The 23,215-nt window shown below is 37.0% G+C and overlaps 1 protein-coding gene across 1 annotated transcript in view; it reads left to right on the top strand.

The window, feature by feature from the left end:
• Window positions 1–22,707, top strand: part of LOC104491563 (lipopolysaccharide-responsive and beige-like anchor protein) — a gene marked incomplete at its 5' end in the record, with an annotated part of 58,361 nt that extends 35,654 nt beyond the window's left edge. Inside the window, 4 exons of the mRNA XM_010134010.1 lie at window positions 11,332–11,433; window positions 12,651–12,865; window positions 19,865–20,016; window positions 22,279–22,707. Of these exons, the coding sequence (XP_010132312.1) occupies window positions 11,332–11,433; window positions 12,651–12,865; window positions 19,865–20,016; window positions 22,279–22,369 (560 nt within the window). The remainder of the gene's footprint in view (window positions 1–11,331; window positions 11,434–12,650; window positions 12,866–19,864; window positions 20,017–22,278) is intronic.
• Window positions 22,708–23,215: the final 508 nt, after the last annotated feature.

The raw sequence follows: 23,215 nt of genomic DNA, 5'->3' as shown, positions 1-23,215 counted from the left end.
GCCCACCAATACTTTTACACAATTAATAGCTTTCTGAATATAGCTTTCCAAATGGCTTTTCATCTGTTGTGTAGTTGCTGCTTCTAAACATGTGCTTCCCTGTTTTCCTTAAGACATTACCCATTTAAACCAGTGCCAGAGTCCTTACTAAAGTTAAAATATATGATGTCTCCCTGAACACAACTCCTGTTACTCTGCCATTGCAAGAAAATAAAATGCTTTCTGTTCGTAACAAATCCAAGTCAGCTGTTACTCATTTCCTTGTTTTCTTCTAGGAAATTGTGTGTGTGTGTGTATGTGTAGGTATAAATATAAATGTTTTGGCAGTATTAAGCAGACTAATTTCTCAGTTTTCCTTTTCCTTTTTTTTTTTTTTCCCCCTCCACAGTACTTTTTTAGTCTTGCAGAACCTCACCCAATATCCATAAAACAGCAGTTACAGCTCTGGGATTATGTAGTTTTATTTTCACAGTATCCTTAAATCAGTATTATCAAGCCAACTGAGTTCCAACCGTGACCTCATTTAGGTATTCTCTGATTGAAACAACAGTACTCATTGCTGCTTTCAGTTGAGTTTGCTGCCTGGCTGCAGTTGGCCTTTTCACTGAAAACTTCTACTCATACGCTTTTGGATCTGTGGCATCATCTGTTGTATTGTTTGCTTTCAGTAACAGACCAGCTTCTCTGGAAAACTTAACCTATTTTTGTGTTTATAGAATGACTGGTACTCCTGATTTGTTAGTTATTGTTAGTTGCATCTATGCTTGGCTGTCCTGGTTTTGTCCCTGCTTGTTTCTTACACTGGTTCAGAAAAATAGCGCTTATTTTGAACTTGGTGCCTGACTTTCCTGTGTTTACAGTCAGTGGAGAGCTTCCAGTTGTGCCAGCTGATATCTTCTTGTCTCTCTTCTGCTGCACTGGAGCGATTTTCACTAGCATCTTTATTACCTTTTCCTTTTCTGTAAACTTCCCGTGAGTTCTTACAGAACAATGTTCTGTATGTATTGAAACCTGTCTTGCCAAAATACATACAAAAATTATTTTGCTGTCCTTGTTCTTTCCCTTATAAAACATATTGAACACTTTCGTATCTTCACCACTTTCATGTAAGTTCCGTTCATCACTGTGGTTTTGAACTGTTTTGCTATACTAGTTATAATCTCGACTGTCATCTCTAGCTGTTGCTTATTTATTAAAAATTGTCACCAAATTGCTTGCAACATGATGGTTGTACCCCATTACCAACAAACGTCTTTGTAGGTGGAATATCCCATTTTCCCCAGACCTCCTTGTTAATAATCCCTCACCTATACCACCAGGTGAAGGCCAATCAGATTAGTGAATGTCAATCTGTGTCTTCAAAGTTTTTATTTTTTCACTGTAATTATTTGTTTTGGGTGCATTTTATTGGAGGAGAGGTTTACAGTGGTGAATTCCATTATCTTAATATTGTTTATGCCTGTAAAGTGGTTTGTGCTTATAAAATGGTAGGCATCTCCTTAGCTGAGGCGAAGGTAAAGCACTTTCCTGCTCTTATTGTGTTATATTCATAGAATATGAAGAGGCCGTTCTCTTGCTTTCAAAATATCTACAGAATTGTTCATACTTGTTTTTTAGTTTTCTTATTTTGAAGCCCAAGACACATCTAATTTAGAAAATTGATTTGCTTAATGACATTAAGGCTTAACCAATAAAAGTATTCAGTACTAATGAAATGTAGAGTCTGTGTAACTGTATTACCACTACTAATACTAACGTGATCTCTTCTGGGTTATTGATCTTTCACACGTATGTGAATAAAACAAATTATATTACCTCTTTTATGTTAGCTCATAAAACTAGAAAATGTTCCTCTATGTATCACATTTGCATCACAAGGATTATGGGGGTGCTCTCATGGCATGGCTTTGTGTTTTTTAGAGGGTGCTGTATTCAGGTTTTCTGAAGTGTGATAGAGAAATTAAGCGCTTTTGATAGTGTCGCTGTGTAGTAGGGCACGTGTGAATGTAAGCACATGATTTCATACTTAAACAGTTACTGGATTTAACTGAGCTTTGAGAGGATTCATGGATCACTTTTACTATTACTAATATGTAGAATATCTTTCTCAGATACTAATTTTTAAAATACCTAATCTTTTCAATTTACAAAATATGAAAACTCCCAAAGTGTTCCAAATTTAGTCACCAGTTTCCTGTCTTGCTGAAGAACAGTCTAGCTACTGTCCAAGCTACTTTTAAAAGAAACTGGGTTTTGGTTTGGTTTGTTTTTTTTATAGCTACAATTCCTAAGTAAAGTATTTGAATACCTGAAGGAGTTTTTATCAATTAGTGTTATTATAAAATTAAAGCTATGATCTTCAGACTAGAGAATTCATTAGTTTTAATTATATTAGTAATAACAGCAAAAGACAAAACATCTGTATTTCATCAACTGCTACACACATGTTTCAGTTTGAAAATTTTAACTTTTTATAGGAGAGTGCTTCATAATTAATGAAGTAGATGATGCAGGTAATTTAAACTTTGAAAATATGACCTGATGTGCATCTTCGTGTTGGTTTATTAAAGATTACTGTCGTAGGTAATAATTTATTTGTACTCAGAGACACTAATCCTGCAAACCTGAACTCTGTGAAGATAGATGTAAGTACTTGTCTCTGTACACAGTGAATGGTTGCACTGATTTCAAGTAGGTCTTAGATCTGGTTTTAGATGTGTTGTTAACGTTGTAGCAAAAAACCCGCTCTTTGCCTTCTTCCCCCGTTTTTATCCTCATCTTGAATTAACCTGCATCTTGGTTCCCAAGTTTCTGCATGATCTGGACGTTTATTTTCAGTTTCAAAAGTAATGATAGTAGAGAAGATAAGGTTCCACATTCCTAGAGAATGCTTATAGCATAAATATTTACTTAGAATTTTAGTGATTATTTCCTTAAAAAAATATTGGAAGCAGTTCGCATAACAGCTTTTTTTCATAAAAAAAATCAGTTGGGAAGTAGTTTTAAAAATCTTACCTGTCAATGTTCCTTTTTGCATTTATCATGCTAAGTAGCAGAGGTATCAAAATGTCCATAAATCAGGAATCATGTTAGTTAGTAATGGAAATTCTGCTGTTGGTGTTAATTTCTGTCAAATGGTGGTCTACGATAATAGCTAAAAATTGGCAGAGGTTACAAGTGCTCAAATGTGTTTGGAATTCCTGCAGCTATGAAGGCGATAGCTGCAGATCACTGTAGTCAAACACAAGAGTGTTGCTGTGTGGTAGTACAGCACCGAGAGTTTAAAAACAGCCTGCATGTGCTCCTTTCTGTGCTCAATAGTACACTTACTTTTTACCTCCACACATATTACATTATTGTGTGAGCCCTTCTTCAAAAAAAGCAAGTAAATAATTCAATATTATTTTAACACTGTTTAACTGCAGACATAACAAATACTCTTTGTTTCTCAAAAATGGCTGGACAGTGTAGCACAATATTGTATATAAAGCAAGAATCCTGTAGCACCATCTGCTGGCATCGAATTGAAAGCCAGTCTTGGGACTTGATCTCCAAAGCACCGCCTAGTAAAATATTTCAAACATCTTTATTTTCCTTTGCAGTATATTTTTTATCCTTTTAATTAAAATTACGAGAAAATACAATGTGAATTTAGGGTTAATATATGAACTGAAATAGAAATACATCAGGAGCGAGTGTTTTGTTAAGTGTGACTGTAAAAAGAAATGGAATACTTTTTTCTCTTTCACTAGAGCTTTAGCAAGCATAATGTTAAATTTTTCTATTCCTGTTGGGAGTCAAATTTAGTAAAATTAATTTCATACAGAAGACCCACAAGGCTTAAAAAAGTATCTGTTACATGTTTTAAAAAGGGTAGCAACCACTAAATATTCTTCCACCTATCATTTATTGCATTATTTGATGTTAGTCGTGAAAGCTTAGTGGACAGAGACCCTGATGCTGTAATTGGTCCTACAATTTCTTGTATCTTCAGAGGACACCACTGTAGCCAGTGCACAAGTACTGGGACTATCTGCAGGAATCTAGAACAACCTCAGTTTATACAGATACAAACAGTCACTGTCATTTTTTTTGAAACCACAACACACTGATACCTCGAAGAGTTTGAGGCTTCATGCCTCCAGGTACTCTGTGATTGTTCTTGCCTCCAAATTTTTAAACTGAGAGAAGATGAGGTATAATGGGTGGGTGAATTCTGGTGTATCTGGAAATCTGCAGTGCTGCTGCATATAATGCCAAGAAAGTCGTAGATAGATGCGAGGACATGGTTTTCACTGAAAGGAGCTTGCAAGAGCATTCACTGACTCTTTGGAAGGCATTGAAATAGTCATCGTGATTTGGTATTGATGACTGTGTAAGTTTGTGTGCTGTAAATATTTGTTTTGGCTAAAAGTACGTCTCATAGTGCTAAGAGCAGCATCTGTATCATCCTTGTTTTCAGCTGGCCAAGAGAGATTGTGTTTCAGCATTTGTCAATCAGAGTTAGTAATTGCAAGTAACATTGTGCCTCAAAACTTGCTCTACAATACATATGCAAGGCGGGATGTGTTTAGAGACTGGAAACCGAGGAACCGTTTGATGCCGCCTTTTTGGCAGTATCCAGCTTCAGGTGTCACTAAAACTATATGCGTGAAATTGTCCAGAAGGATAAGAGTAATTAGTGCTTCTGGATGTAATGCAGACTTTTGAGTTCCAGGAAAAACAATGCCGTATTTACAACTTGTAACTAATAGTTGATTTAGTAAAGGGAATTATATTCATGTGATAAATAAATATAGCTTTAATAAGCATAGTGGTGGAATGATGTATTAATATGTCACATATTTACTTTGGTTGTTCAGGAAAATAACTATTCAGTTCAAAGTCTATACCATAGAAGACAGAACAGAGTAATGCAGAAGATATAATAATTTATGTTCTAGAATAAAATTACCAACTTAAATGTAAAAATTATTTGGTCAATACAATAATCCTGACTCGAGTAGGAAATTATTTTGTGTTTCTGGATCTAAATTCTATTAGCACTAGTATCACAGAGATGAGTGTAGGAATACTATTTGTAATTAGAATTATGGCCTGTTATGTTGAAAAAGTATCTTTTTTAAAGCAGTTACTTTTGAAAAGACAGCTAATTTCTGTGCAATCTGAACTCGGTGTATGCCATCAGTATTCACAGATACATCGATATGTAAAGGTGTTAAACATCTCTCTGGTGCAACATTCTACTGGTGCATTGGTTTGAAATTAACTTTACAAATGCAATCAAATAGGTAAAGCACAGACTTTTTTACATGCTGTTATGGAACAGTATTATTTTGCAGGGATACATTTTTCTTATTTTAAATAAAAGTGATTTTTTTTTTTTAATACAGCATTTTAATAGCAACAAAAAAACCCCACCACACCTGCCAAGCGGAGCTGAATTCTCCTACGAAACCTCTCATCGCAGATTATTTGCTGCCCAATGTATGAAATGCTATATAAATTTCAGCTAGTGGTCAGTTCTAGCATATTGTTAGGTGTGTCTTTAGGTGCTACTCCTGACTGAAAAAATTGCTCAGTGGGTTTTTTTTCCTTTTCTGTTGAGTTTTGTTGTTTTTTTTCCTTGGACTCTCTAGGTAATGGAATAGTTATAACTATAACCCACAAGGGACAAATATGAAAACAATAGGTCATTTTTTTGTGTAAAAAAACAAACAAAAACCCCTTCATAAAGCTGTTTTAGAACATTCTCAAACAAAAATGACAGTGTTTTGAAACTTCAAAGCTGATGTTTAAGTAGCAGTTTATGAAGTCAGGATGGTGCAGATACTAGAATATTAGTGTATGCTGACCCTGAATATTCACCTGCAGATACTTTCCAGCGGCCTCAAAAAGGTCTGTGTTCAGCGGGAAGAGTCTTGCTGAATGACTTCCAGCAGATGAATCCCCAGTAAGGGTGAACTGTTCCAGAAAGCTGCTTCTTGCACGTGGTGTAGGCAGGAAGAAACTGGGGATTATTGACTTTTGAAATCTGAACTGTAATATGCAATTCATGAAGGCCTGTTAAATCTTCTTCCTAGCAGTGTTTATTTTGGAAAACAGTGAACCTGTTCTCTTGACATGATGCGTATGAAAAATTTCATAGTAGTATGGAATAAATGTTAGTAACCTGTTTCACAGTGTGGCTGTGGGTAGGAGCTCAGCAAGCCTTTCATGTGTTGTATTTGCTGAAATGAATTCCACAAGATTAATCTAATATTTCTTTTCTTTACTGAACAAACGTAACAACACTATAGCATCTTCTGTGTTTTGTGGTTTTAGATTTGTCTTCAGGATGGAATGATATGGTGTTCCTTTATCAGAAAATTTACAGTAGCAGTGTTTTTGCAAAAATAAAACTTGCATCTAGGCAAGTAAAAAAAGGTCTGAACAGATGGGAGGTAGTTTGAAGAAATTAGAGGAAATGCTGATGGAGTGTCATGTGAAGAACTTGACAACAATGAAGTTCATATATAATACGAAAAGATTACATTGTTACCTAAAAACGCCTATTTGCAAAGGGAAGATTACTCAAAATTAAGTTTTAGGAATATTTCAGTTGAATATTTTGTGGTATCAGTTTAGTAAGATCTCTCATCCATCAAAGAGCTCTCCTGCACCAGTGAACTGTTCTGGTTTTGGGTTTTTTTAAAAAGTTCACTCTGTGTGATGTATAAAAGATGTTAATATACAGAGTTTATATCCTATTTGACAGCCATCCCTTTGATGTAATTATAATCAGCGTAGAAGACTAGCAGCAGCTTAGTTTTCTTGATTTACTTACATTTTGCTCAAAGCACTTTTGTCCAAATGTCGTGTTCTGTAAGTACATTTGTACTTCTCAAATTGATTACAAACCTTTTATTGTTTTCCTCATTTTTTATCATACGAAGCAACTTCAAAATTCTGAAATTTGTAAAATGATTTTAGAAGACTTCTTAATATATAATTTGGTTTGATTGGCATATCCTGAGAAAGTACTCAATCACTTAGTTTCGCAAGAAGTAGATAAAAAGATAGTTAGATTAACTGATGCTTCATTTAATTTGGATTTTATATTGACATAAAATCACATAGTTAATTTGCTGTTTGAAAGTGCCCTACAGCCTCTGCAGTCATAGACTAATAATTTAGAAATGACTGTTTGGCTGTCTGTGACTTATCATAATTAACTGTCTTCTCAGCATAAAAACATAAAAAGGAGCATACTCAAATATTTTAGATTTTAATGCGTTGCATAATATTATCACACCCAGAACAACTAGGAAGAGTATCTCATATTTCATTGTGAGATAAGTTTTTCAGTCGATCTCTAGTCTGATTTCTTTTTAGGGAGGTATTTTTCAGTTCTTACAGCCTAGTGCTGAAAATACAGAAAGCAGTCACTTTTGGAAGTCACTGATGGATTTAAAACGTCATGACCCTGATTTGTTTTGTAACATCACTGAAGCTGAAAAAGTAGTGGAAAAAGACCCAGCAATACAAACAAATTTCTGGTTACCCAGTAAGGCAAATCATCTTCTGGATATCGTTAAAGCAGGAGAAAGTTTTGGCTTTGCTATAATCCCAGTGTTCCTTTTTAAACACAGTTTCCAAACGCCTAGTATTTTTTCACTGAAATACAGTCATAAGCTGACATGATATCGTGTGCTCTTCTTTTATCTTCTGAAGCTTGAATTTTATGATTTAAAGTGACTTTAGTCACTTAGGGAAGAGTGATATTTTATGCTATTTTCTATGGGAAAACAGCTTTGCGGAAATTATTTATTGGAGTGTAGGAGAGTTGAAATAATTTGAATGTTTGCTGCATAGGTAAAGCATTATGTCCATTACTGGAAAATAACTTTACGTGTATCTCCTGTGACTTAAATCACTGATGACTTCTGTTGCAATGTGAATATGGCATTAAGATTCTTAGAGATTCTACTTCAAGTAGCAATCCAGCTATGGTCTTGACTGAGGATGGTATTATATGGTATGCTGAGAAAAGCACATCTGTGAAGCTGTTGTGTCTTGGTTATTAGTGCTAGGATTTGAACTATCTTTAATTTCATTTGACTTGTTCATCTTCCTTAAGGATCTCCATAAAGATGCACTGAGTATTCTTTTCAGTCCTTAGTTAGGGTTTGCATCAGTGGTCGTAAACCTGCTTAGCAGACAAAGAATCTTTTCCCTTTGAAGTCACTTCCCCAGCTTTTCAAAAGGTCTGCAAGCTGGTTCCCCTAAAACAATTCAGAAAAGTTTGAAGCGGTGCCCCTTAAACCAGCAACAAAATAAAATTTTCTCTTTGCATTATTGAAAACCATGACAATCTTCTGAAGGAATAACAGTTTAAAAGCTTTTAAAGAAATCTGTTCTGCTCTATAACCAGCTTTTAAGTTGACCCCATTATTTGGAAAATCAGAGGCTTGGAAACCCCTAAATACTTGACATTCTCATCAAAGGAGTCAGCCTGACTTTTCACAGGACTCTTCTTTTACAGTATTTATTCAAGTCCTAATTTCTTTAAAGATACTATTCGGATTTCTTCACTTTCTGTTTTGCATTAAAGTGTTTCTTTAAAAGAAAAGTGATTTAGTAAATAGTTTATTCTATGAAACACTGATCCTGCCACCTGTAGATTTACACTTTATTAATGTTTGAAGTCAAGTCCAAATTCTAAAAAGACTTTGAGCATTATGTATGTAACCTTATTTTCTGTGGACTGTGATAAATATATATGCTCAGTTTCTTCTTCTTGTTTTAAGAATCTTATCTCCTACATTTTCTTTACCTACGTTAGGCGGTCAGTAACTATATAAAGCCTACAGTAATATAGCTGCTGTAAGCAGCAAGTGTAAGATAAGGATTTTGTTTAATTGCACCTCCTAATAATTCATTTAGACATTGCTTCTTGTAAGTCCTTCTAACTCCGGCATCTTATATTCATTACCTCCCTACAACACTGTACATCTAAAACTTCTCTGATTTCAAAACTTTGATGAACGTGTAGTATATAATTAGATTAATTCCTTCCTAATTTATGCAAGTATGTGCTAAATGCAATTTCTGGAAATAAAAGAAAGTAAAGTAAAGCAATATGACTAGAATTATAGAATTTTTATAAGAATAGGCAGTTTATTTAGAAGAAAACAAACTAACTTAACTTTTTTTCTGGCACTTTAAATGCACAAAGCTGCCTCCTCTTTTATGGCTTCGGTCAACAGGGAGACAGAATCGGATCAACAAAATTAAATTGTAGCTGGATAATAAGAGTTATGGTTGCTGTTACATTTTCCCCTAAAACTGCAAATTCGTGGCTTGTGTACACAATGTTCATTTATCAATCTTCTAAGGTGCCTGCCCCATGTTTAGGTGAGGAAAGATGAATACAGCAGAGTTCTTCTAAAAGGTTTGTGACTGTTGTAGGATCAGCCGCTTGAGAAGTACCTCGAGGTCGTTAAGTCTACCCTTATGCTTCTAATTTGCTGGGAGTTTTTCCTTTGCTTCTGAGCTGTCTGCCATACTTCCTGGGTTTGAGTGTGTTTTGCCAAACGTTATACAAAACAAAAGCAATAGCTTTTAATGATTATTTATTAAGAGCTTAGGGACAATTCAGCAAGTTGCTCCAAAGCATTTTCAGATTTAAAATGCTGATAGCATACATGTATGTGTGTGTATATATACGCACACGTATATATTTAGCATATATGTTTATATCTAAGAAGAAACAGTTTTATTTACTTCACAAGATTTTGTGTGGTGGCTATAAATGATAGATTATAACAGCAACTGCAAAGTAAATAAAATTTTTAAAGATCAAATGCCTTGATTTGATACTTTGTCATAGTTTAAGACCTTTTCTAGAAAGCCATTTCAGTGTGGCAGCAACATGGACACTCTGGGAGGTGTTGCAAATGGTCTGAATAAAAATGTAAAATATGGAGAGTAAGCTAAGCTTTTATTCATGCAAGCCCAGATCTACACTTCTTTTCCACAGAAACCTCTCATTGCACGTGTTCAGGTCTGGGTAGCTATCTGTTTTAATAATATATGTGTCCATAATTTGTAATAACTAGTATTGCTAGTACTGTTAAGGCTCTACACAGACAAATTAATGGCATTAGGCTGGTTTTATCTTTTCGGAAGTTACAACTCTAAATGTAATGTGAATGATGCTGCCTTAGTAACCAGTGGAGTCAGCTGGCCCTACTATTACTCTGCAAAACCCTCTCCTGCTTTTGAAGTAAAAAATGGTAGATTTTGCCACTGCTTTACTGCTTTGTTGGTATCTCACCTATCATCGTATATTGTGAAATGACATTATTCTCTGCTCCTTATAAACTCATCTAGTCCTTTTTGAAACTACATTCTAACACTGCCCAAGATACATTCTTTATAGAATTTTAATGCTTTGTAAAATGCTGTGACTGAACTAATTACATGGTAATAACAAAAAACAACATGGGATTTCCATGAAATCCACTCTTGAAGAGGGTGATCCAGCAAATGACCTGTGAGAGAAGTTATAAAACTATTTAAAGAGCTTTTCAGCATTGCTTACCCTTCTGTGTCTTGACCTGGAGAATATTTTTTTTTCCTTTAAGTTTGCTAGTTGTACAATTTCCTTTTCTTCATGGTATCCGTATATGTTTGATTACAAAAAGAATCTTAAAAAAATACGGTTTTATTTGTTCTTGTTGCAGGGAAATGTCTAATAGTAGCAGTGGTAATTAGTGCTGGGTTTGAGTGTTTTGATTTTGCAAATTCATCTGAAATTCATACTGATTATGGTCCAAGCTCCACATCTTAAAAGGAACCAGCCATCAGGCTAAGGTTTTCAACACTATCACTAGATTAAAATAGAATCAGTCAGTGAATGTTTTACTTCATCTTTGGGCACTGTAGGTGTCTCCCCTCAGTGCCTGTCACAGTGACACTTGCGTTTGTTATAGGAAAAGGTAGTAATTGACTTAGATCTCTTCTTCCACCAAAAAAAAAGTGTGGGGGGGAGATGGAGGGAGGGAAAGACACAAATTCTATGTGCTACAACTTCTGTTTGGTTTTACTACACACCTGACTTTCATATTAGTGTGTGTTAGTAAATGTGCAGGCTGAATTCACGTACTGTGCTGCTACTGTACGGCATGGATACGGGCACAGAACAACTGGAGGCAAACAGCATAGAATTGATTTGTGAGGAGCATGAAGTCAAAGAGCAAGGAAACTGAAGATGCTTCAGTGATTGAAAGCAGTGATTTTAGAAACAGATTGTAACCAAGGATTGCTTTTACTGTTTTTTCATTGAAGGGGATTTTGCGACTCCTCGAGCTATTTTGACAGGACATGACTATGAGATCACCTGTGCTACCATTTGTGCTGAGCTTGGCCTGGTAATAAGTGGTTCAAAAGGTAAGGTAGCTGTTGCCGTCTTCTTCTGTTCATGAAGCTATAATCCTAATGCAAAAAGGAGTATAGTCTGGGGTGGCAGAATTATGGTGGGTTTATTTCTAACCCTTTTTTTTGGTGTTAGGTTTTAAATTCCTTCTTTTTAAACACATTAAAACTGAGGGTTATGCAGATATTTACAAGAGGAGGCAACCACATGAGCTTCGCTTTTATAGCCTACTGATTACTATTTTTTTGTTTGTTTATCCAGTGTGTAATTGTATCTAGCACACAGATGGATACAGCTCTTGACTGCCAGCATGGTGGATGTTTGTTATGGATAAATCCTAGGAAAAGGAAGCAAAAATTAGTTTAAGGAGAATGTGCTGTCTTGTTTGTTTGATGAAGGGTATATATATAAACTACTAGCTAATGTTAGTAGTAATTCCATTCAGGCTCTTTGAGTTTAGCTACAAAATCTGTAATATGCCCCATTTGTGTTACCAAAGACTTGCTTTTGGCAGGCAAATTATAAAGGATGATGTTGATTCCATGGATATTGCTTATCATTCTCCTTTTTGCTGGTCCACTATTATTTTGAACTCAGAATTTCTTAGATTAGAAATTAGGAATTTCTGCGTTAGTGTTTCCAAAGTACGTAGTTTGAGACACTTTTTCAAAGTTGAGTCTATCATCATATGCACCTATGTGCGTTCCTGTTTTATGCATGTGAACACTTGTGCCTTACATGCAAATCAGGTATTTGACCAAATATATTAAAAGGCAAATATTTAGTGGATCGCATGTGGGTTAAAATCTTAATATGAGAACATATACTTTTAGAGTACCTACATATATAAATTCATTACTCTTACCTCTGTGTGTGTCTTCGTATTTTGAAAATCTCATTTTAGGTTTCAGTACATTTATTTTTGTGCTCTCAAAATTAACTACTACTAGTTTTAAAAGAAATTCCATGAAAGAAAATCTGTTAGGTCTCTAACCAGTTTTGATAGGTGCTCTAAAATACCTTAATACAAAGCTTTTAAGGGACAAGCAGTTCATTTTACTCTCTGGCACCCTCAAAGTCATAGGCTATGCACTTAAACATGGTAAAAATCATTATAATGTATTATATGAGACTGATTACCTAAGTAGAAGTCATTACTTATTATTTGATATATGACGGCTTTAAATGAGCATGTAAATCAATAACTAGAGATTTTATTGTGTCTCATTAGAAGGACCATGTCTCATACATTCTATGAATGGTGATCTACTGCGGACATTAGAAGGGCCTGAAACATTAGCAGGTTCTGAAAACTGCCTGAGACCAAAACTTATTCAAGCTTCAAGAGAAGGCCACTGTGTCGTATATTATGAAAATGGCCTCTTCTGCGTATTCAGCGTGAATGGGAGACTTCAAGCCACTATGGAAACAGATGACAAGATAAAGGTGAGCGTGCTCAAATGTGTGCTAAGGACTGTCGGTTCCAGTGTCAGGAAAAGATATCCACGTTGGAGCTGTATGGAGGCACTTTTACAGCCAGGCCATTGAAATACGTGGTACTAGACCATAATAGCAACATTCCTAAAAAAATGTAGTTAACGGGACCATGTATTCATAATAGTACTGGTTTTAATTGTGAAGTAACTCTGTTCATATATAGTAAGGAGTATCCTGTAGGTATTTCCTTGAACTTAAGAATACAATTATTACTAATTGCTGACCGGGAGACGCTGGGCTACTTCTTTACTTCGGAGTCTGAAGACAGGAGGTTGTTGGACGTGCTGTTCTGGATGTTGGCTTTCCTGGTTTTGGCATCTCTGTCTACATTCCTTCATCTTGGCTTGAGAGATATCATGTGTTGTACTGAGCTTCAGGAAGTTTATGTTCAGGAAGGCATATGTCTGCATTTCAACTCTGTAGCCCTTTGACGTTTGCTGAGCAGGCAGCTACGTTCCACGTCTTTAGCTGCAAGAGGCATGGCGCAAATCCAAAGCTGTGTAGGAGGCATTGTAAGCTTATGGTTTTATGGAAATTATTTTATAATACAAAATGCAGGTCTTTTGACACTTCCCGTGAAATAGTACCTATAAAGCAGAGCAGAACCTGTCAGCTGTACTGCAGTGAAGCAGAAATGTCAAAAGAGTATTTTCCTTGAATTAAAAATATTCCCACTTTTTTTTCTGGAATGAGAAAGGAAAGGGAAAGGAAAATAAGAACAAGCATTACCAAATCTGCCAGAAAGTTAAAGAATGCAGACATGAAGCTAGATCACATTGCTGGGTCAGCATTCAGGCTACCTGAATGATCTGAAGTCATGGTCTCTATGCCAGTACTCGTGGTCTGAGAGGCACAGGATCACAGAATCGTTGAGATTGGAAGGGACACGTGAAGATCATGTGGTCCAGTCCCTCTGCTCAAGCAGGGCCATCTAGCGCCAGTTGTCCAGGACTGTGTCCAGATGGCTTTTGAATATCTCCAAGGATGGAGATTCTGAAGCCCCTCTGGACGACCTTTGCCAGTGCCTGGACATCCTCAAAATACAGAAGTATTTCCTCTATAAGAACTGTTGGACTATTTAACATCATCAAGAAGAGGCTTCTGCTGTTGTAAGCACAGAGCACTACTATGCCTCCAAGCTGACTCATAATCTGACGGAAGAGCCAGGTAACTCATCTGCTGGGATTCCCAGTGTTCGCTTGATTTGAAAACTCTCGAAAGTTCTTCCTTCATTTGGATTAGATCTTTCAGGAGGAAAATGCCTCTTTGCCCTCATGTTCATTTTACAGAATTATTGAAAGTCTTTCAGATGTTGTTCAAAGTTGTGAACATTTTTAAATTTGTACCTGTTCTTCTCTTGCCTCTATTCATCTTAAATCTTAAGATGGAAGAATGCGTCAACAGATTTGAAAGAATTTCGATCTTCAATATTTACATTTTATAACTTACACAGAACAGTGAATGCTCCATTACCACTGAATTCTCCAGTGCAGTTCAGTGTATTTTGCTTCTAAAATTTTGTCATGTACTATGGTCTGTTAATGCAGCATCCCTGCGTTTCAAAATGTCAGATACATTGGTGGTGAAATATGCAGAAATAACTCTCCTTGTAGGTTTTTTTTCCGTAGACAGAGTGCTGCCTGCAGGGGTGAGAAGGCACTCGATCTTTGGATGCTCTGGGTGCCACAGTGTGGATCTGAGGCTGGGGAAGTGAAGTCGGAATGTGTATATTTCTGTCGGAAGCCATTTTTCCAAATTAATGTAGATTCTTGCTTCAATTTCTAATCTTTCTTCAGTTCTCCGAAACTGCACCTTTGGCTGTCGTTGTACAAATGCTTTTGAGACCCTTCATTCCAGTTCTTTCCATAAAGCAAGTACCTATCACACTGTTTTCTGTTTTTGCAATAATAATGTTGATAATCTGTCACTTTCAGTTGTGATTATGTTGTCAGCTAGGCCAGCAAATCTGTAAAATATCTGGAAATCCCTTGCTGGCTAAAACAATTTCTGTAGTGTTTCAGTCAGTACCCACAGCTTTAGGAATGTTGCTGGAGGCAATGGAAGTTCCGCTCTCTGTGGGCCAGAATTACGTATGTACAGGGGCTGGGGTTTTGTTTTGTTTTGTTTTGTTTTCTTTCTCTCTCAGTGGTCCCAGTTGGGCTTTATGCTTAAACAACCCACAGAGTCTTTCCCAGTGGTTCTGCACTATATCACGTTAGAAGGCAAGTGGCAACTGCATGATTAAAGTAGGGGCATTTAAAATGAATAGTACCTACCCATGGGCCGTGCTGACAAACACTTTTCATTGTTTGCTTGAGGAGGACAGAAAAGGGAAGGGAAAAGTCGTAAGTCTTGAATCTGTAATGTAGGATTCTAGTTTCTGTTTTCCTGTGTCATTATGGAACATTTCAGAATGTTGTTGAGAAAACTAGCGGTTTTCAATAGTGATGTTTGGAACAACAGTCTCATTTTCTTTCTTGTATTCTTTTGCTAGAAAACTGCTACAAAAATTTCATCTGCTCTGGGGAAATCTGAAGTCTAATCAATGCCTTCCACCTGTTTTTGTTTTAAATACTGTATTGCTCAATGGAGCTTAGGCATATCACAGTACATCTGCCATGTAATGTTTAGATATCTTAATGAATAACTTAACTCTAAATAGTCTACTTGTTCTGAGAAGTAAAGTTATTTTACCCTAAACAAAGACTGTATGCTGTTTCACCCAGAGGAACCAATTTATTTTCCTTTCCCGAGTCTGTTTTGAAATGTGGAAGTGCCCACAAGTCTCCTGCTGCGGTAAGCCAGGGCTGTCACAGTGTCAGTTCTGCCCTTTTACAAAGCACTGCCTTTCAAAAATCTGAGATGTTATAAGGGATTTGTGCAAAGTTTTGAGACTTTCCAAGGAAATACAAGCCAGAAATGCAGTTTTTAGAACATTGCTGAAATTGTGTGCTTTGGGGATTATGCGAGAGCCTGAAGCTTATGTTGTGAGAGAGATTAGTTGCAGAGTTGTTTCAGTTTCCTACCTAGCAGAATTGTAGATAAACTACACTGGGGAAAAGCAGAACAGTAAAACTGATTCATGTCGTCTTCTACACCAGTTGGAGTACTTGGAAGTAAAAGCATCCTTTCGTTTGTTAAATCTTGAAGGACATGTCATGAAATTGAAATGTTGACAGGGTGACCTTTTTCTTACATTCATTCCTTCATTCATATATATAAGCAAGTGGCTAAGAAATTTATTAATGAACAATAAAAATAAAGAAATCAACATCTTGTCTTCCTGACATGCCAAAGACGTAGTAAAATTGGAGAGGTATTAGTAAGGGTTCGAAGCCTATTTTATTTAATCGAAAGATCTCAAACCGCACTGCATTTTGCAGGTAGAGGAAGAGTTAAAGATTAATGGCTTTAATTTGCCTTTTAATATAGCATTTCTTCAGTAAAAGCCTCAAGTATAAAATTCAAGTGAACCATGACCATAAGGTTAATGGATTTTCATCAGCTGAATTTTATAAGTGTAGCAAATAATTATTTGTCACGGTCTTCATTGCAATTTCAAAATACCCTTAGGAGACTGCCATTGCTGTAGAGGAGAAAACCACCCCATATTGATTTTTGTTTCTAATGAATAATCTTTTTAATAATTGTGTATGGTATGTTTAGATCTCGTGTTCATCTACTCAGTGGATGCAAGTTCTAGAAAAATTTCACAGTCTTGACTTGTTTTCTGCCCCTTTCTTACTGAGTTACTAGATTCTTCTAAGAGGGTCTCTCAATGAGCTTGCTGGGGCTGTGCTTTGAGAGGTGCTTAGCATATGTTTGTAGGCTGGTAGAAACAATCACAGAAGCAATTATGATATATTTTTTTCACCATTACAGTATTTCATTTACATTAATTTTAAAACTATTTTGTGAAGTACAGTTTTAGCAATGTGGCTAATTCTGATTACTTGGGAGTGATGCAGCACACACTCAAAATTTATAATACAGAAACTCTCTTAATGTAAGTGTTGCACATTATTTAATTAATGGTGTCAGAGTAATACGTACAGTGGTACAAAAATGCAGATGTACAATATGTCCAACTTCAATTCTTGCTATTCATAAAGCAGTATCCTACGTACACTGTATATTTTGGTTTCTAGGCTCATCCGCAGTCCATATAAACACTTTATTCTGTTTTATTGTGGCATGAATGTAAACATTTTGTGTTTGTTTCTCTCATTTTTTGTGATGCATGCAGTATAAATTCTGTATGTTAAAATACCCAACAACTTCCTTTTCCTGAGGACATTAAAGTCATGGTATGTTACCAGATTTGCATATTGAAAAACTGTAGAAGCAGAAGTTGCAAGTGCCAAAATACTTGCAGACTTCAGCAGAGACCCTGTTTGTAAGATCCTGTCTTCAGTTCTTTCTACTGTTCCCTAAATTTAAATCTTGGAGCTGGAATTTTGTTTGTAGACTATCATCTTGAGGCAATTTTCTTGCCTTCCAGTGACAGCATTTCAGTTAAAGTGGATCCATCTATTTGTAGCATGTGTGTGTTTGGAATTTGAGTATCTTCCATTCTGACATTGTTCTGCTGAAAAGTTTTGTGGCTCCCTGCCTTGGGTCAGGGAGCTGAAAATGATCACAAATTAGTCCTGGTGTAGAGGATGTGTATTTTGTTGAAAAGCTGCCCAAATTTAGCAGATTGGCAATTTCAGGTTAAATGCATTCAGCAGATAATGCTTAGGATCTACATTCTGTAATGAACATCTGTAGCCCAGAGTTCCCTCCTGCAATCCATCATTGCCTGCAGTGAGGTGCACAAAAATGCCACGGCAAGAGATCTGATGGTGTGATCCTAGACGAGGAAGAGGAAGGTCTGATGGGGAAGCAGAGGAGAAAGAAGAATCAAGGACAGAACCAAGGACTGAATGAGAGTGATGTTTGCAAGAGCAACAGGAACAGAGAAGGAGAATGGGAACGTGGAAACAAATCAGAGACTGGGAGAATGAAGAGGATGATTGACTGCTGCTGTGCCAAGTATTCAGTACAAAAATAAAAGTAGAGAGCAGAGACGAGGAAAACAGAAGTTAAGCTGGGGAGCAAAAGTCAGAAGAATAACTAAGAAGAGGTATTTGGAAACAGGAGAGCACAGGAGAAGGTTTGGGCTTACAGGAGTTATTGATGATGGTCCAAAGCGTAATTTAAAAGGTTTTGATCTTACTGGTAGCTTATGCTGATGTCATTCCACATGACAGAACTTGGTTTTGTTTATTTTGAAAAACCCTACAAACTTCTCAGTTTTCCTAGATAATTGGAGGATGGGTCTGTAAAATCAGTGCCTGGTATCCTGGACTGCTTAAGTTTCTTTTCCTCGCAGCATCAGAACAGAGCCCTTTCAGAAGAAGTTTTGTACTCCTCAGGGTTCCTATTGTAGTAATTGCTAAGATCCGTATTGAAAAGACACGTAAGATCTTAGTATTGCTCTGAGAAAAGTCGCTAATGGGAGTATTCCAGGGTTGGTGTTGGGAACTAGTTTTATCAGTGATTTCTGAGGTGGGGAATGCTCAAGGTCTACAGAGTGATAAAGGCAATGGATGAGATGAATGCAGAACTGTTATGCAGGAAACCCCACAACTTGAGACCTGTGGGGTACTCACTGAAACTAGTAGGACCACTTCAAAACAGATAAAATTATTTTCTACTGTAATGAACTTCTGCCAATTTTTTGGGGTGTGGGGGGTTTGGTTGGCTTAGTTTTGGGGGTGGTTTGGTTTGGTTTGGATTTTTTTTTCCACATCAGCCAGCTCAAAAACAGAATAAGAAAATTCATGGGCAGCACGTCCATAAATAGATACTAAAGGGAATAAACAGAGATACATTTTCTGTTCCTGATCCAGTGATTGTGGCTGCTGGGGAGCATAAGGGAAGCCTCACAGCATCTCCTGCTGCCCCTGTTCGTGGTACAACGCTGGGCCAGGTGGATGGTGGTCTGTCTGACCCTGTAGGGTATCACTTATTTTAATAAAATTTCAAGTCAGTTCCCTTAAACCACATTTTGGATTATTTAAACTGGCAAAATCCCTCTTTAAGAAGTATTTCTCATGCTTCTAGTCATCTTAACATCTGATGGTATCATTATCAGGTAACTGAGGAAGTTGCTGTTCTTCCAGGTAGTCAGTGTGTAGCATGATTTTTCCAAGAGCACATGATAAATATCAAAATAGATTGAAGGCCCCAGTTTTGAGAAGTCTTCATTGTGAAAACAAAGGATATCCCAACTTTCTCCATGATCTGGATCCCAAATAAAGATTTCAAATGTAGATTTGGCGTCAGTCCCCATGATGCACTCCAAATCAAGGTGTATGCCATAGAATTTGTCGCAAGCAGTTTTAGGTTAGATGATAAAAGGAAACACAGTCTGTATTTAAGAGGGATGGATCATTATCTTGCTAATCCAGAGCAGGAATATAAAAAGGCTGATCTAAATTAATTCTAGTGATTTGTGTAACATTTCAGTTCCCTCCATCATTCAGCCTCTTGCCAGAGAGAAAAGGAGGATGGCTTCTGCGAGGCTGGTATTAAAGACCCTTGGGGGAATGTCAGGTACTATATTTTAATGCCAGGGCTGCTGGACCTTGTAAATCTAGCTAATTAGAAGAGTAAATTTATTTAGCTGATCTCATATTAGATCTTTGGAATATGGAATAAATTAGAGGTGAGCTAAAACTTAACTAGTGACATCTAATGTATTAGAGCCATTTGTGCATAATAGCATTATTGCTGCTGCTGGGTAGAATAACATAACAGTAATTTTGCTTCCCAAAAGCTTGGATTGATATCAAGTCTCCCCAGACATTCAGCTGCCAATATGAAATTTTTTATGACAGTGAAAGACAGGATGTAAGAGTACCACAGCTTTACCTGACAGATATCCATGTGGTTTCTCCTTAGGCAATTCAGCTGAGTCGAGATGGACAGTATCTGCTCACGGGAGGAGACAATGGAGTTGTCATGGTATGGCAGATGTGGGACCTCAAGCAGCTTTTTGCTTACCCAGGGTGTGATGCCGGAATCCGATCCATGGCCCTGTCGTATGACCAAAGGTTAGAGCAAAGTCTGGTCTTCACAAGAATTTCAGAGAATATACGCTTACAACTAAATTGCACTTTTTTTTTTTTAATTCTCATTTTGATTTTCTGTGGCTCCCAGTGATTATATTGAGAATTCTGTGCTTGCCTGTTTCTTTCTAGCATGTCATATTTAGGGCAGATAATTTTTTTCAGGATTTCAGTTCTGGGGGGGCAATGAAGAAAGATTCAAGAAATGGTACTTTGGCAGACTTTCAGGATAGGTTGAGTTATTGGCCTGTGCCAACGTACAGCCTGGGTCACATGGAGGTGAGCGCTTACATGCGTGCTTTTCATGTTACTTCTTTCACTTACGATACAAATCATGTTCCTAATTCCAGACCTTTATGTTAAAAATAGAACCGTTAGAATAGTTGCACATAGATTGCCTCCACGCATCCATATTTTGCTAAAGCGAGTATTAATTTTCGTTTCTAGAAAAGTTATTTTATCCACGTAAAGCATGATCCTCCTTGAAGATTCCTTCTACTGAAGGCAATCAGTTCATATTTTTGCACTTTCCAATGCAAGTGTACTTAAAAGTCCTTCCGTGTTTTTATCACAGCAGTATGGTTTGTTTATGAGATGGCTGTTTACAGTTTCATTTTGACACTCTTTAACTTGTCGGCTAGAGTTTTGTTGGCTTCGGTGTGTGTGCTCTTCAAGCAGCTTTGGTTCTTAAATCCCTTCGGGTTGTCTACATTGTGCAGCAAAGCATATTGCTCTTAACCTTCCACTTGCTGAAGTCCATACTGAATTTTTTAACTTTTTTAGCTGGACTACATTTCTAAAACTTACATATAATGAACTTAAAAATCCAAGCCAGCAAAATCTGTGGACTTAATCAAACATTCAACTTCTTCTTGTTAAGACATTACAGGCATTTTGAAAGAAACAGTTTTCCATTAAGGAACCCTGCTCTTAAAAATACTTCAAAAGCTGGAGGTACAGCTGTTGAATTTTAGACCTCTGAAATGTATAAAATACTGTGTTTAGAGAATCCTTACACTATAATTAAAGGCATGTCAAAATAATCCTCACATCAGTAAATTTAATATCAGCCTCTATAAATTTATCCCTGTGCTCAAGGTAGGTACCCATTCACTTTGAGTGTGAAGACACGGAAACTCAGAAGAGATTTACTCAGAGTATTTTGCTGAGTAATTATGAGTAATTACAGATAATTACTCAGAGTAATTTATTTGGTATGCGTGAACGTTATGTGTTTGAGTGACAGTGTTTAAAAAGACATTTTAACATAATACAAAACCATCAAAATGGTGATCTCGAAATTAAATAGTGTGATACTCTCAGAATGGAATGTTTTGATAATCTCATATTTAGTCTTCGCTTTGAAGGAAAAATTACAGCTTTTTACTCTGTATTTTTTTAATTCTAAGGCTTTTTTCCTAAAATGACAGTTTTATATGTCCTCATACTTTTCTACTCTCTCATGTTAAAGTTTTATGGAAAGTATCAAAAGACGATATAGAAACTCTTGCAATTGTATGTCAGGGTCATGGCTTTTCAAACAGATCTAAATGATCTCTAGTAGTAGGCCAAGAGTAAGGAATTCGGAAAGGAGGAGTGGCGCGGTGAGAAAGCACAGTTACGACTTTCAGGAACTTCCAAACCAATCAAAGCCTTCCGACTGGTCTCAAACCCAAACAGTGCCATTTCCCACTGAAGTCCTGTGCCCACATCCAATTCCTTCGTGTAGATCCTGGGTTAAATGGGGGAGGTGAACCTGAAGTGAACACTTCTCCCAGCCTTCCCTCACTTCGCTGCTTAACCGGCGCTTCATCCCACCCCAGTAACCCCCCAAAATCCAACCAAGCCAGCCAAGAAATAAGCCCAGGAACTCGAAAGTGGCCTTGCAGGACAATGATGTTGGTAAACAATTCTGTTGTCCCTCAGTTGTTGTCCCCCCTTCATGCTGACCATTCAAACTGTCACGTGGTGTTTTGTATGATTTGTGATCCATAAATCTGTCAGAGGCGGTGCAGGTGGCAGTTTTATTCAAATCCAGCTTACCGGAGTCCTTGGAAGCCCAGGATGGGAGCCCCTAAAGCCTGGCTTTTCTGGTGTGTGGAGCACTTCCAGCTCCAGTTCTCCTTGGTGGAAGCTGGTCATTGCCTCAAGTTCTCGTGCCCGTGTTGATGTAACTCTTTGGTGTGTCGACTCGTATGTCGGAGTGCGAGGTGGCTTGCTAACGAGTATGTCTTGTGCTTTCCGTAGGTGTATCATGACTGGCATGGCATCTGGGAGCATAGTGGTTTTCTACAATGACTTCAATCGTTGGCACCACGAGTACCAAACCAGATACTGATCGATCTACACAGAGGCCAGGACTGGCACCGCTGTGGGCAGCTGGTGTCAGAAGGAAACTGAACACAGCACGCTGCCCCTGGTGTCATGCCACAACGTTGTTCGCTATAAATAGCTATATTACATCTGAATGTAACTTAAATTTGCTGGAAGAAGCAACCTATTTTTTAAAGTTAATTGCTATTTTTGTAGACCTTGCTTGACTTTTTTGGGGGAAGGGGAAAGAAGCAGAAAAATGGCTGCTGGGTTCTGTAGTTAAAAATCTATATTTTTAGTCATAATGAGAAGTCTATTTTGATCCCTGTATGTAAACCAAACCTAAAGTTAAGGTTAAAACTCGCATTCGAGCTGTATTACGAAGAAATGGATTTTCCATCAGAAACTTTATCTATAACCTTGAGGAATATATGATTTTAACATAAAGGAAATGAATTACGATGCTTGGGCAATTTTAATCTGTGCTATCTGTACCACTCCTCGTCTCATACTTTTCCAAATGATTGTACTACATCAGCACTGAAATTCCTGGGAATCAACGGTAATATTTAAATTATGGTTAATGTAATTTTAAACTTTGCAAATCTTTTCCATCAATGTTGTTATTCAAGCATGTTTCTAGGCCTAGACAATTAGTTCTTTTTTAGTTTTAGCTTTGTGCAGTTAAGAGAGGCAAATCAGGAATGGAGTTCGTGTTACATCAAGTGTGAATCCGTCTAGTTTCTACCTGGCATCTCCTTCAAAGCACACCAAAATGTGGATTGTTCCTCAGAATCAGACAGGCTGTTTTGAAGACTTCAAGCTCAAATTAGAAACACACCGAGTGAGGCAGGTAATTTTCAATAGGTGC

The sequence above is a fragment of the Buceros rhinoceros genome, unplaced genomic scaffold, assembly GCF_000710305.1.
Source record: "Buceros rhinoceros silvestris isolate BGI_N320 unplaced genomic scaffold, ASM71030v1 scaffold3604, whole genome shotgun sequence".
In the NCBI taxonomy this organism is placed as follows: Eukaryota; Metazoa; Chordata; class Aves; order Bucerotiformes; family Bucerotidae; genus Buceros; species Buceros rhinoceros.
Note: the sequence above shows the minus strand (reverse complement) of the source record. Positions and strands in the feature narration are given on the sequence as shown.